The sequence below is a fragment of the Neomonachus schauinslandi genome, chromosome 12, assembly GCF_002201575.2.
Source record: "Neomonachus schauinslandi chromosome 12, ASM220157v2, whole genome shotgun sequence".
NCBI lineage: Eukaryota > Metazoa > Chordata > Mammalia > Carnivora > Phocidae > Neomonachus > Neomonachus schauinslandi.
Genome location: NC_058414.1, coordinates 11,270,366 through 11,284,057, shown reverse-complemented (window position 1 = coordinate 11,284,057; position 13,692 = coordinate 11,270,366). Strand labels below are relative to the sequence as shown.

Sequence of the window (13,692 nt, the reverse complement as noted above, 5' to 3'; positions counted from 1 at the left end):
AAATACCGTATTTGCATCATCTCACTTAATTCTCAGGAAAACACCACGGGAGAGCAGTCCCATTATAAGACCAAATAAATGGTTAGGAAATGATCCTTAGAGGGGTCAGCACACTTGGCCACACCGCACAGTCACTACATGGCAAAGCTGGAGCTGGAGCCCCATCCCCTAAACAGTAATCCAATCTGTGTGATCTCTAGAACTCCCCACCCATGTTGTATATGTAAGGATCTCATTTACCTATTTATTTATTTATGACCAATTCAGGGAGTACATTGGGACGGTGGGTCAAAATGGCATCTGCCAGTTGGTTATAGGCAAGCGTCCATAGTTTGTCAGTCATCATGCATTTTTAACAGTGCCTTGAACAATACAGCAGGGAAAGTTAAGGAGCATCCAACGTACTGGTCTATGTCCTCTAAATAGAACAGTTCCAAGCCCCACTAAGAGCTCTGCAGCGCCCTGAGCTAGTTAATGTCGAGGCCCAAGGGATGGGTCACAAACGCACGCTGCCAAGAGGTGCCAAGGATCCCAGGTGTGCAGAGAGCCTATCCCTCAAATGCAGGGGAGAAGAGTCAATGGGCAAACTGTTAGAAGAAATGGACCAAGAACAAGTTGCAGGTTGAATGGCACAGAGAGAAAGTTAACGATCATCTGCCTACTTCCATCAACCAGAAAAGAAGTATTCGTCAGCTGTCCTGCCCAATTACATACCTTAATTATTAGTGGGCATCTGGAACAGAAAGCAAAACATAAGTATGAGATGGGAAAAGTTTGTGTTCACACATAAGGATGAAAACAAGGCAGGGAACTTGTGGTAAATAAACTAGACCAATTCTTTTTAAAAAGTAAATATACTCAGGGAGTCTTAAAGTAGGGAGGAAGTTCGCAGATTCCCTCACATCTTCTCCTTGGAGCTCTCTAATAGAGACCCGCAAATAAAAATACAAGAATGTGCTCAGAGAAACATCCTGCCAACGCTATTGTAAACTCTCACTCCTAAAAGAAAATGAAATAAACTTTAACAAAGACAGAAAAATAAGTGAGCACCTACCTCCTTCTCATTTCTGGATCTGTAGAAACAACTGTAGCAACAGGGCTGAGAAACGCTTTTTAATCAGAGAAGCTGCAGCCTTTTTTAAAAGCCTAGAAGAATCCATAAAACCTTTTCCTCCATGCTTCTGACCACTTAAAAAAATAATGTACCTTCCATTTCTACCAACAATGTAATCTGGTCGGGGAGAAGGCAGTTGCTGAGACGTAAGGCTGCTCCAGGCTCTTTGATCTGCACCCTGATGAGGGAACATTCCCCTCTGCTACAAGTCAGCTAACGAAGGGATGAAATTAGCTTTTATCCTGGGCACTTTCTTGAGGGGCGGAAAAAAAAAAAAAAAGGCACAAATCAGCTGTCCTCACTAATCAGTCATCTGGCTAATGACCTTTTGCCTTAAAACACTAAAATTTCTGAATGATGTGGAAAAAGGGAAACACAAACCAGTCCCCCTCTCTGGAGCTCAATGGATCATCTGGAATTGGAGCTGGGAAGGTTAAATGGCAAGTCTGTATCCTGGCAAGGTGATAAATCTGTAATCAAGAGCTGCAGCTTTGGCACCTCAATGTGAACTTCATTACTTCCACAACCAAATTATATATATATTTTTTAACTAGAAACAGGCCACAAATAAAGTCAACCGTTATACATTTTTCTTTGGAGAAAACCATCATATATTTGTATCCTGAGTCCTCGTGAATTACTTAAACTTTATTAGTGCTGGAAAAGGAGCTTTCCATGTTTCTGGTCTGCCGGTTAGAGAAGAAAGTAAAACGTGTAGAAAATTCTTCCACATTTAAGGAATTTAGCACTGATTTGCTCCAAAGGAGTTCGTTCATTCTCAACAAGTAAGCAAAAAAAATCATTCAAAATGGGGATAGATGTTGTTCAGGAATTCTGCCAGTGCAGCCCACTTTAATAACTACCCCCATCAACCAATTTTGCTCCTGCAGTGTCTACCTGGGTGGAAGAAATCTGGTCCTCGTTCCCAGCAAAGGTCCATGTGGATTAGCCACAGATGGACACCTTCCTGAAGGCTGCCCCACGGAGGCTTGGACTGGCTTAGAGACGTAAGAAAAATGGCTCTCTCTAAAAAGAGGAAAGGATGGGATGTAGGAGAAGAAAAAAAACAAAACTGGAGAGTAAATTAAACACTGGTATAAATTAATACCAGCCCGATAATTCATACAACGCGCCGGCAGCCCTCCGCGGCTCCCGGAACCAGGGTGATGGGGCAGGAACCACTTACGGTAGTGAGGCTCCATGTAACCGTTCCGGGGGTCCATGGCAAACACAGCCCCACGGTACGGCACAGAGGGCTCGGCCAGGTGCGGCAGGGACCCATGGATCTCCTTTTTGATCAGCGAGGCCCTCTCCTCACTGGATGTCGAAGGCTCCTCGCTGATCTTGCCAAGCCCCTGGACACTCTGTGGCTGCATGGTGACTGCGTTTCTTCTCTCTCTGTGATAGGTCTGTCCAGGACTTTCATCCTCTGAAGAAAGAAGGAAAATGGAAGCTCTGTGAGCCACTTGAAGGAGCAATCCAAGAACAGTCATCAATTAGGTCTCCCTCTCCATCCCTCCTCCCCAAAAGAAGCCCTATTTCTCATTCTTGGCAACTTTGAAAGCTACACCATGATGACATATTCCGCAGACAACACTGCTTATGAATGAGGGTCCAAAATACAAATCGAAGGCCTAAGGGGAGCAGGAAATGAGCCTATTAAGTTGAGATGGAGGGGGTCAGCAAATTATCATCACCAGCTTACAAGTGAATCTGCCAGGGAGGCTTTTCATTAGGGACTTGCCAATATCCCTGCGGGTCCCAAGTGGAGCTGCAAGTTTTGCCAGCCTGAGGCCACGGGTGTCCAGCTTCCCCCTGCCTGTCCCTCAGCTGGGCCGCTCAGGTATCAGGCAGCTGGGACACCCACTGCGCCTCTGGGTGATCGGCGGGTTGAAGGACCTAAAGTGATCCAGAAGTTTTCCTGTTTTTGTTTTTTTTTTTTAAGTCAGATCTGTAACCCACGGGTTTAGTGGAGCTAGAAATGGGACACAAGACCCACTAGTTATGAGGGGTAAAGGTAAACCTACAGTACCCTTTGCAAGACACTTCTTTCTGCAGCCCATAGAACAGAGCCAAGAACCAAGAAGCAAATGGGGTAAGACTAATTCCCAGAGCAAGATGGCTCAGTGGGCGAGGGAGGATCAGTGATGCAGACACAAGTGCGGTCTCTGCTGGGGTCCAGACGCTGCTCCACACACTTACGAAACAGCTTGACAAAATTCCACATACATTCAATATTCCAGCTTCCTAATACTTCCGTTCCCTTTGATCTGTAGGAACTTCCCATCTACCCATTAGGGCTCTCTGCAAATGTGATTGGATGACTTTTCTAGAATAGCAGATCAAAGAGCCCATGCATAAAATTAAACCAAATGAGTGATCTGAACCCACAACAAATGGGCCAATTCATCTGTTAGAGTCATACACACATTCTGCATTACATACTCCCAAACAAGCTCTGCATTTCATCAGCAGACTGTGTTCTGGAAGGTAAGTGCTGATGGAAACAAAGCTGTGTGGACACAGCTCAGACATCTAATCTGAGAATGATGTCCCATTTTTGATCTGAAATATACATATATATGTAAGTAATAATAGCGTTGTACATGCTGGATGGACAGATTTTGAGCACATCTTATCCCAACACAAAAACTGATCTTCAGAGTATTTCATAAAGCAGTTATATCTGGCTGAGAGCCCCTAAAAAAAAACAGGAAAAGTATGCTTTAGCAGTTTCATGGCTGTTTGTACAAATTCAGAAGCAAGGATAGCTATAAACACAGGCAAGCATGAAAATATAAACTATAGTCACGACTACATTTTGTGATACTAATAACTTGAACTACCCAAAGCCAGGAGCAATTTTAATCGTTCTGCTTGTGTCTGGGATTGGAAGAAATAAGCAATGTTTTGTTTTGTTCTCTTTTTCAGTCTAGCAAATGACTTGCAAAACAGAATAGACAATGAGGTATGCTTTGGTCTTCACAGTGAATTTGCTGACTACTGCTGGATAGCTACGAAACATTATTTAGCATTGTTTTGTGCAGATCTTCACCACCAAATCTTGTAATTATGGGATAAATGATGAGTTTAATCTATCAAGTAACTACTAAAAAGGAAAAAAAAATGGGTGTAATCCCACATTTTCACACATCGATCTTTACAAGAGCAATTCAAACCATGCTTTTGCTAATTTAAAAACAAAGTACGAAAAAAAAAAAAAACCCTACATTTTTATTTTCCCTTCTGACTAATACTTTTAGGCACCACTCCACCCTCGTACTTCATTAGCAATAAAGTTGCAGGCTATAGAATAAGGGTTTGCAGTTATGTAAAAGCAAAAGGGTGTCAAAAACATTAAAACTCTTAGTCTGTTTTATAAAAATTCCTATAACCTACCAATGGCCAAAGTCATATTTTCCACTAATTTGCGCCTGTATAAAATCTTTATTTCCAATTTCAACCTGAAGTGAACTTGTAGCACTTAGGTGCAAATTCTGTAGAATGGACCTTCGTCTGGAGAGCCAGAGAGTCCTCACCAAGAGCCACGGAGACACATAATTAGCATTCTCTGGTTAAGATGAATAACCAAGCTCCACTAATCTGTTCCGAGTTGAAAACAGGATTCCCTTGACCTAATCTTCCTAGAAGAAATGAACTTTTCTTCTCTTAAACCTGCATCCCTATAATAGAGTGAGTTTCTTAGAAGCCAAGCCTTTATGATGAGCAGTTGAATCCAACTTCACAAATAATTGAATAATTGGCATGGTCTAACCAGAGTCCTCCCAGGTCCCCCCAGCCTCCTGGGAGAAGGAAGTAATTGGTGGGGCGGGATGGGTGGGTGGCGGGGGGAGTGGAAATGGGGTGTCTTTTCAGCTAAGTGATTTTTTTCACAAGTACTAAACTTTAATTATTTTCTTACTGAGAGCTAAACTAACGTGTGTGAATTTGAAAGTTATAACGAGAAATAAGCAAAGCTTAAACCCTTAATACGAGAAAAAATTATAACTAATTGCCTTAGTAAACAGCAGGCACGAAATTTTTGAGCGTGGCAACTTTCATCAGACTGACTTTTACAACAGTTGACATTACACACTGTTACCTCCCCTCCCCTCCCCTCCAAAAAATTCCAGTAGACAAATATTTCATGAAGTTTACCTTGTGTACTGTTGCTCCTGACGGGCACTCAGATCAAAACTTGACAGCGCACACGCTCCAGGATACAGACAGCTCTGAGGCTGGGGAGCACGCTCTCCACAGTGCAAGGGAAACTTTCCAAGCAATATTCCTGCCTGCTCTTATAAATTTAGCAACCCCTTCAGTCAGCCAAAAGACGAAAGCTGTCTAATCTTGTTCAGTTGTGCCGAGTTGTTCAATAAAGTTTGAGAGTCAGTGCAGACAGGCAATGCCAGGCCAAATTATTGACAGAAACATACTGTCCACCATGGCAACAAGCAGAAGTCGGCTGCAAAAATGTAAGCAAACAGCCCAGTGCTCCAGGAGCATCTGCCAATGGACTTTAACGGCCAAACACAAGGGGACTGTTCGTGCTTCTCTATGTTCAACAGCTGCTAACTAGGGGCAGGGGCGGGGGGGGTCACACGGAAACATGCAATTCACTAAAAAGTTTCGGGGAAAAAATTATTTTAAATACTGTCATCATAATCCCCCTTTTGTACCTCCCTCCTTGTGTAGATCCACATTCTAGTGGAAGTTAACAAAGTCCTGCCCCCAGATGGAGAGCTGCCCAGCCATCACATTTTACAAACTGTCCCAGACTTTCCAAACTCGTCCAAAGGCAACCGACGTCGAGTCTTCGTGCTATGACCTCTGAAAGCTCAAAAGTCGCTTCGCTGCGCACGCAGCTTAGACCGTTCACGGTAAAGGCTTGAAGAAAGTGTGCTGCGTGAAGCAGGACTCGAACACACACTCCTGGGCACGTCCTCACAAACTCCTCAGATAAAAGTTTCAGACAGTTCTTCCAATATAAAAATAAAACCCTGCACTGCATCACCGACTAGGAACACCCCCTGTCGCCCTAGCAAAATAAGCTGATTAGGAGCTCACGGTGCATGCACGTGGCTGCCTTTTTTTTTTTTTTAAATTAACATCGACTTTTAAACTGCTCCCTTAAATCCCGTTTTAACACCATCACTCCTCTCTTCCCCCAAGACAAGAAAAGACACAGAGTATAAGACAACAGGCAATACTTACAACTCGGACCCCAGGCTCTGGTTAGCTACTTTCTGCAAACTTCTCTTGGTGGGCTTTCTCTAGTGTGCAGACCCTCTAGGAACATTCTCAGTGTCTCCCTGCCTCCCACTTTCCCTCTCCCTCTCCCAGACAGTGCTGCTCCCATTAGATGAATTAAAAGTGGTTGGAGCCATGCTAAATTTAACAAGCTCATTAGTATTCTTTCTGAGTGCTTCCGAGTGAACTCTCTCTATTCAAGCCCCTCTCTCCAGCAAAAGGGTCAGGCGGCTAATCATTAAATCAAACTAATGTCACCCTATCACAATCAGCCCGAGAGAAGGAGGGTTTATTATTTCAGTTTATGCTAAATAAACGGTTTTACAAATGGTCCCCAAGCAAGGTCAACAGCAGCTTCAATTACAAGACAAACTTAACAAGAGTTGCTATAAACCAAGTACTCTGTATTGACTTAAGAACAGGCTCAACTCCACGTATTACCACTAGCAGGGTTGTACAGGAATGCATATTGTAAAATAAAGGATGGGGGGGGGCTTCTTTCTTTGCCAGAATTTGCGACTGCACAACGACTCCTCATTCACCTGTCTCCAACCAGCTAGCCGCTCAGCTCAATTCACCCCACACAAAGGCTAGAGCCCAGACCTCAATGGACCGAGTGAAACATGTTCAAAACTAGGCTCTCTATTGTGACTGAATTTCTTAACATCTTTTCAAAAAGCGGAGAATGCCTTGAGGCTAAAGGAAGAAACAGGCTAATGGTGAATTGGGAATTCTGAGCAAATTTCAGAGCCCTTTCCTCCTAGCTTTTGAGGTTGAAAGCAAGCTCTTTCCTTTCAAGTTTCAAAGTCCTTTTTCCTCCCGCAGTGTCACAGAAGGATTTGAAAAGAAGGTAATTGTGCTCGCAGTCTCCCTGATCAGAGCTTACGTCCTATTTCTGGTATTTCGGAATACTTCTTGCAATAATAGTGCATATAGCTCAATCCCTTAACCGGCCTGCACTCTGCAATTGCTCATTAAATGAACAATTGCGGGTATAAAATGCCTTTTATGTTCAAGGTCTGGATATAAGATAAGCATTCTAGGACTCTAAATTTGGTTTACTAAGGAAACTCTCCATCATTAAATTACAAAACTGAAGTCAGAATATCAGGCTTTCCCAGAAAAGTGGCACTCAGATTTCGGTGAGCCCAAAGGAGAGGCCAATGGGGGTGGGGAGGGGAGGAGGCAACAAAATGTTAAGGGGGCGGGGGCACAAAAAAAGACTGGATACTCAGATTTCTAGCCGAATGGGGCTTCTAACAAGAGAATAATATTTCCATGCTTAAGAAGGTCTGAGTTTGTGAGACTGCACCATTTCCATACGGAATGATATAATAAAATCATCTTCAAGTGTATTAAAACATAGATCTGAGGCTCGGTCAATATGCAGATTGACTACGCCTGACCCCTCACAAGGCAGACGCGGTCCCCTTCCTTAAGCAAAGAAAGACTCCTTCAGGGCCACAGAATGTGATCATCTCTGCCACCTCCCTGGATCCCCACAACAATCTGTGGGACAGGGGACCAGGTCCATGAACAGGTTGCCTGTTTCCAATGTGGTAAACGCGCAAGGAAGGGATGCAAGAGGCCTGACCAGGCCACACGGCGCTGCTCACAGGAGGGGAGGTCTATTTGTGGACAGGTTTTGGGAATGATACCTGTATGCACTCCCAGGCCCCACCACCACCACCACCATCAGAAGAAAACAGAAAGTAATCACAGGTTTACGCATAGACATTTTCAAAACTCTGACACTCCCCCATCAGAGTTTTATGACTATAACCCACTCTTGGGAAACACCCAGGGGGCCCAAATGACAACTCGATGGTGAGACGTCCGACCTCAGGGAGTCGGTACCATGGAACGTGCCCGCCACAGGGGCGTGAAACACACGCACACCCTCCACCCAGCCGCACCCCCACCGCTCGCATGCAGAGGCTCAGCCAATGGCGTCTGTGCATTCCTGCAGTTTTCAATGTGCTTCCACGAGCCTGGGGCCCCACCTTCCTGATCTGGGCAAGAAACAGCCCCATTTTCTGCTTTCCTCCCAGGAAATTGCCTCGCTGGGTTTGGAAAGAGCATTATTTCATTTTTTTTCCCCCTATTATGCATTTGTTGCATCTTGTCAGCTTTATTTCTTTGGTTATTTACATTTCGATGTTCCTTGAATAAAAACCAGCGGGATCCAGGTTCTAAAACCTCGCCTCCCTCTTTCAGAATTCTCCCCATGACTTGGACGAAAGAGAGGCCAGAAATGAAAAAGAGAAGAGGCTAAGTAGATTCAGAAGCATCGTAGAATTAAGCCGTGAAGGAGGAATAAAGTTCCTGTAGTTTTTAGAAGCACAGTCTTGCCTCTTTGCGCCTAGACAACAGTTATCCCTCAGCCAGGGGCTGCTCCCTAGAATGTCTGGAGCTTGGCTTCCAAAGGCAGCAAGCAAACAATGCCTTCTCTAAGAACATTTCCAGCGCCCTTGGGGTCACACATCGCCCTTATGCAGCTACACATACATCTCCCATTGACAATGACTGATGACAGAGGGAGTGGCCCAGATGGATCAGGAGTGAGCGCTCAGCTTTGTCTGCAACCTTTAAACCAACTGCAGGGCCTGCAAGACGAGGCCAGCAGCAGGATTTGAAGCTCTGGAGAAATTCCAGTGGCAACCCTCCCTCCAAGATTACCGGGTAGCTCGCTCTTCCTGCTTTCTTCAAGCAGGAGGTCCCAGGTGAAAGGAGAGAAAGTAGAAAAGGCTGTCCATCAGAGGCGTCAAGTCCCGTAATTGTTTTAACATATCTAGAGTTCTTTTGGCCAAGAACAAAACGGGGTCTAGATTGACCAGCATCCTACCGGCCCCTCACCAGAAACCACTTGCTCCAAAGAGCAGGTTGGTGCTCATAGCCAGGCTAATTTCTCACCTCCCTCCCCGCTACTCTGCTTACAAAGCTCGATGCAACTTCAAAAGGGGCGCCTGGGATAGAAGAAAGTAGGCAGGGAAGGCAAGATGACAATTCAGATAAACTTAAGAGGCCAACCCAGCGATGGCTGTGAGCCCCACTGCAGCCCAGAGCTCTGAGGGCACACGCAGCAAGCGGCCTCCTGCCTTCCCTAAAGATGATACGATGAGGGCTCCTTGCCCATCTGGAAAATCAGGAGCCGATAACACACTATCAGCTTGTCTGAGGCCTCACCAAGCATGCCCCGTGGCCTCCAGGGTTTACATATCCTCTCCTCTGTGCCTCGGAACCCTCACCAATCCGAGGTCAGCACCCCTGTTCCCCCTGGCTCCTGGGCGTTGGTGACAGGGACAGCTAAGTGCTCCTGTGACTTGGCGAACTCTACCCAACATGCCGGGGCGTTTAAGTCCCAACCCAAACCCAGCGGTACTAACCAACTTCTAATGTTCCAGACAGACAGCACTAGCCAAGTCCCGCCTACACCAGGGAAGAGAAAACAGATGAAACGGGCCCCTGAGGGTCCCTGCAGGCTGTCCTGTAAAAGGGGGGAGGAGATCTTCCTTCGTTTCCACGAGCCTGTGAAGACCCTTCCTTGAATTAAGAATTCCGAAATGTCATGAAGCTTCTTCTATTAGCCTGCTATTAGTTGCCAGTTACTGCTTACACAGAGTGAGTTAATTAGGGACATCAAAGGCAGGACAATAAATTCTCAGGAGGGCCACATCTTTTTTTCCTTCTGCTTAATAGTGCATTTATGCCTATCTGTGAGTAACAGTCTCACGAACACTGAAGTATTAGAGATTTGTTGGAGAACTTGGTGTTCGTCTTTTAGAAGCAAAGAATAAAGAGTCTCTCTCTCTCTCTCTTTGCACCAACAGACGTGAGCAGCGGAGATTCCATAACGAGACCCACAACCAACCGTTTAACAGAAACAATGAAAGGCCTGTTCACAAGGCCAGAGTGTGCAGGTTGTTGCTGCCCGCCGCGGCCTCTGATGGGACCGGTCCTATCACTCGGGAGATCCACCCCAGCCTGTCTAGCGGGAGGACTCAGAGCCTCCTCCGCCTTTAAAGGCATGCAGGAACATTCTGGCAGCACTTTGGGATGGCGGCTTCCAGGTCTGCACCCCTCCTCCCCCTCAAGATCAAAGTCCCATTCCCTAACCTTTCTACCATTTTTTAAATTGCAAGAATGAACACAAACTTAACTGGCTTCATCTGGTGTGTTTATGTTGCATGGTTTTTGTTTTTAGAAGACTGCATAATGAGAAAGCCTGAGCATATGGCGGTATTATATTTTTAATAAAATTTTAAAGACCGCGCTTACTCCATTGCAGAAATCAGACCCTCCTGGAGAGCACATTTAAATATCAAGAGAATATCATTATTGTACTGAAATGAGCTAGAGGCTCCATCCCTATGACAAGATTAGGGTAGGGGAGCAGAGCTCACCTTTGCTGACTTAGCTTCTGGGCAAGGCCAGATGGTGCTGGGTCCAGTTTCGATAACAGAAGCTCCCTCCACCCACCACCCACTTTGACCTCAGCTATGAAATGTCATTTGAGAACCCCAAATCAAAGACCACATTTCAATTCTTCACAATTTTACCACAAGTTAGGCATGAGATTGCCTTTCCCAGCCTGCTTTATGTAGCCCCAGAAGTCTGCAACTACGTAAAACATTTTCAAGTCACGGCTCAGACACTGTGAGTGAAGCAGGAAGGACCACAAAACGTAATACCCCCAGAGCACATCTTCACGGTCACAGCTAACACACGATGCTGTGGTACCCACTCCCCCAGTCAGGTAGGCACGGTGGACACCAACCACCCATCCTCCCTGCATCGAGACTGGGAACAAGGACACAAGTCAGACCTTTCTCCTGACATTGTTCCAGATTTCCAGGCACCTTCAGGAGAACCTAACGTCCCACGCCGAGGGAATGGGTTTTTGTTGTTATTGTTGTTGTTTTTCTAAGAAGTCCCAGTAAAAGCGATTAAGGAAACAAAAGACCAGATTCATTCACCTTCCTAAAGTATACATAATTCTGTTTTCACTCATTCTTCCTACCAATCTCTTTTCTCAAAAGCCTGCCAACGTAAACTACAACCATGTACCAGTTAATGACAGCTAACATTTACTTCCTATGCGGTAGGAAGGGCTTCCCCTGTCTTTCTCGTCATCGTAATTTGATTGCAAAGGCAATGTCATTATGCTCATTTGCTGGATGAGAAAACTGAGTGGCACAGGGAAGCTTGGTTACTTTCCCAGGTCACACAGCTGGTTCTCAGGCAGAACCTAGAGCCCAAGGACTGAGGACACCAAAGCCCACCCTTAAATATTTGGCTACTGGAACTCCCGACTCAGTGATAAGAAATAAAAAATAAACTTGTATTTGAATTTTGGCCCAAAATTAAAGTTTGCATAAGTCTACAAACTTCACAACCACCGAACTCTGCTGCTATAGGATGAAAGCAATCATAGAGAAGACCTAAATCATTGGGCATGGCTGTCTTCCAATAAAACTTTATTTATGGACTGTGAAATCTGAATTTTTATGTAATTTTCACACATCACATTTAAAATCTAACAAATCAGGGGCGCCTGCGTGGCTCAGTTGGTTAAGCATCTGCCTTCAGCTCAGGTCATGATCCCAGGATCCTGGGATCGAGCCCCACGTCTGGCTCCCTGCTCAGCGGGGAGCCGGCTTCTCCCTCTCCCTCTGCTGCTCCCCCAGCTTGTGTGCTCTCTCTCTCTGTCAAATAAATAAATAAAATCTTAAAAAAATAAAATAAAATCTAACAAATCATTCTTAGCTCTTGGGCCTTACAAAAATAGGTAGGGTACTGGATTTGGCCACAATGGAGGCTAAGTACTACCCTAAAGGACTATACATACTTTCGACATAAACCTTACACCCAGATAAGAACTGGGAACATTCCAGTAAAACTGTAAAAGCAATAGTATTGAGTGTTAGGAGGGAGACAGAGAAAGAATCACTTTCTCATGCTATTAAAATATTTCCATAATTGGCTAGATGTATCACATGAGTCCACTTCTGGGATGCATCTTAAGGGGAAAAGTAGCGAAGAAGACAACGATTTATATTCAAGATGTTCATCACCATGTTATTTATAAGGAAAACTAGTTAACAAAATAAATTCCCATCATCTTATATGATGGGATATCATGTTATTAAATATAGGGCATTCAAGGATTTTAAAGAACATAGAACTTCACCGAGTACAGGTACCGCTCTGAGGCCTCCGTGCCAGTCCTATGAGGTGAGTGTGATTGTGATCCTCACTGCATACGTACAAAAATTGAGTCACACTTGTCCAAGGAAGCATAGCTAGAAAGTGGCAGAGCCTAAGTTAGAATCCAGAGTCCACTCACTTACCCACTAGACTACCATGCTTCCAAATCTCCGGAGGAAGGAAAAGTAGGAGGAAGAGAAATATATAATTGTTTCTATACAAAATTCCTAAATTAAAAAAAAAAAAAAAAAACCTTGAAGGAAATGTACCAAAATAGCACGAAAATATTTCTATGGATTATTTTTTTCTATATGTTTCTGTATTTCCCAATCACTTTGGACGACAGAAATAGCTGGTTTATTTTACTTCTTACTTCTATCACAGTATGACCTTTACAGTAAACCTCTAGGGAAGTCCAAATTAAGTTCGCATAGGTTGAAAAATTATCCCACACATTTATCTCCTGAAGGCTTGTTTTAAATGATTTATCCCACCTCTTAAAACCCAAGTGCCTGGCAGGCTTTTCTTACACCTATTAATAACTCTTTATGCTGATACTGGGCTGTATAGAGGTTTCAATAAACTTGTTTATTTAAAATATGATTTTTAAGATTTATTTATCTACGTAGTAATCTCTACCCCCAACGTGGGGCTCGAACTCATGACCCTGAGATCAAGAGTCACACGCTCCCTCGACTGAGCCAGCCAGGCGCCCCTAAAATTATATGATTTTTTTTAAAAGATTTTATTTATTTATTTGACAGAGAGAGAGAGCACAAGCAGGGGGAGCTGCAGAGGGAGAGGGAGAAGCAGACTCCCCGCTGAGCACGGAGCCTAATGCAGGGCTCCATCCCAAGATCCTGGGATCATGACCTGAGCTAAAGGTAGATGCTTAACCGACTGAGCCACTCAGGTGCCCTTATATGATTAATTTTAATTATTTCATAGCGATACACAAGTGCCTTCCAAACAATACCTAATGCTCTAACATCCCTCCCTGCCACACTTGGTCACCCAGCTTTCATCAGGCCATCCCAAAAATGTGTAGAAGGGAAACTGCATTACAAAGGATCATTACTACCCTGGCTCTTGCTTACATTTACTGAGCACTTACTAAAAGC

General features: G+C 44.5%; 1 protein-coding gene across 1 annotated transcript in view; it reads right to left on the bottom strand.

The window, feature by feature from the left end:
- Positions 1 to 13,692, bottom strand: part of GLI3 (GLI family zinc finger 3) — a 258,993-nt gene that overhangs the window by 181,679 nt on the left and 63,622 nt on the right. The window contains exon 2 of the mRNA XM_021703657.1: positions 2,301 to 2,543. Coding sequence (XP_021559332.1) covers positions 2,301 to 2,543 — 243 coding nt within the window. The remainder of the gene's footprint in view (positions 1 to 2,300; positions 2,544 to 13,692) is intronic.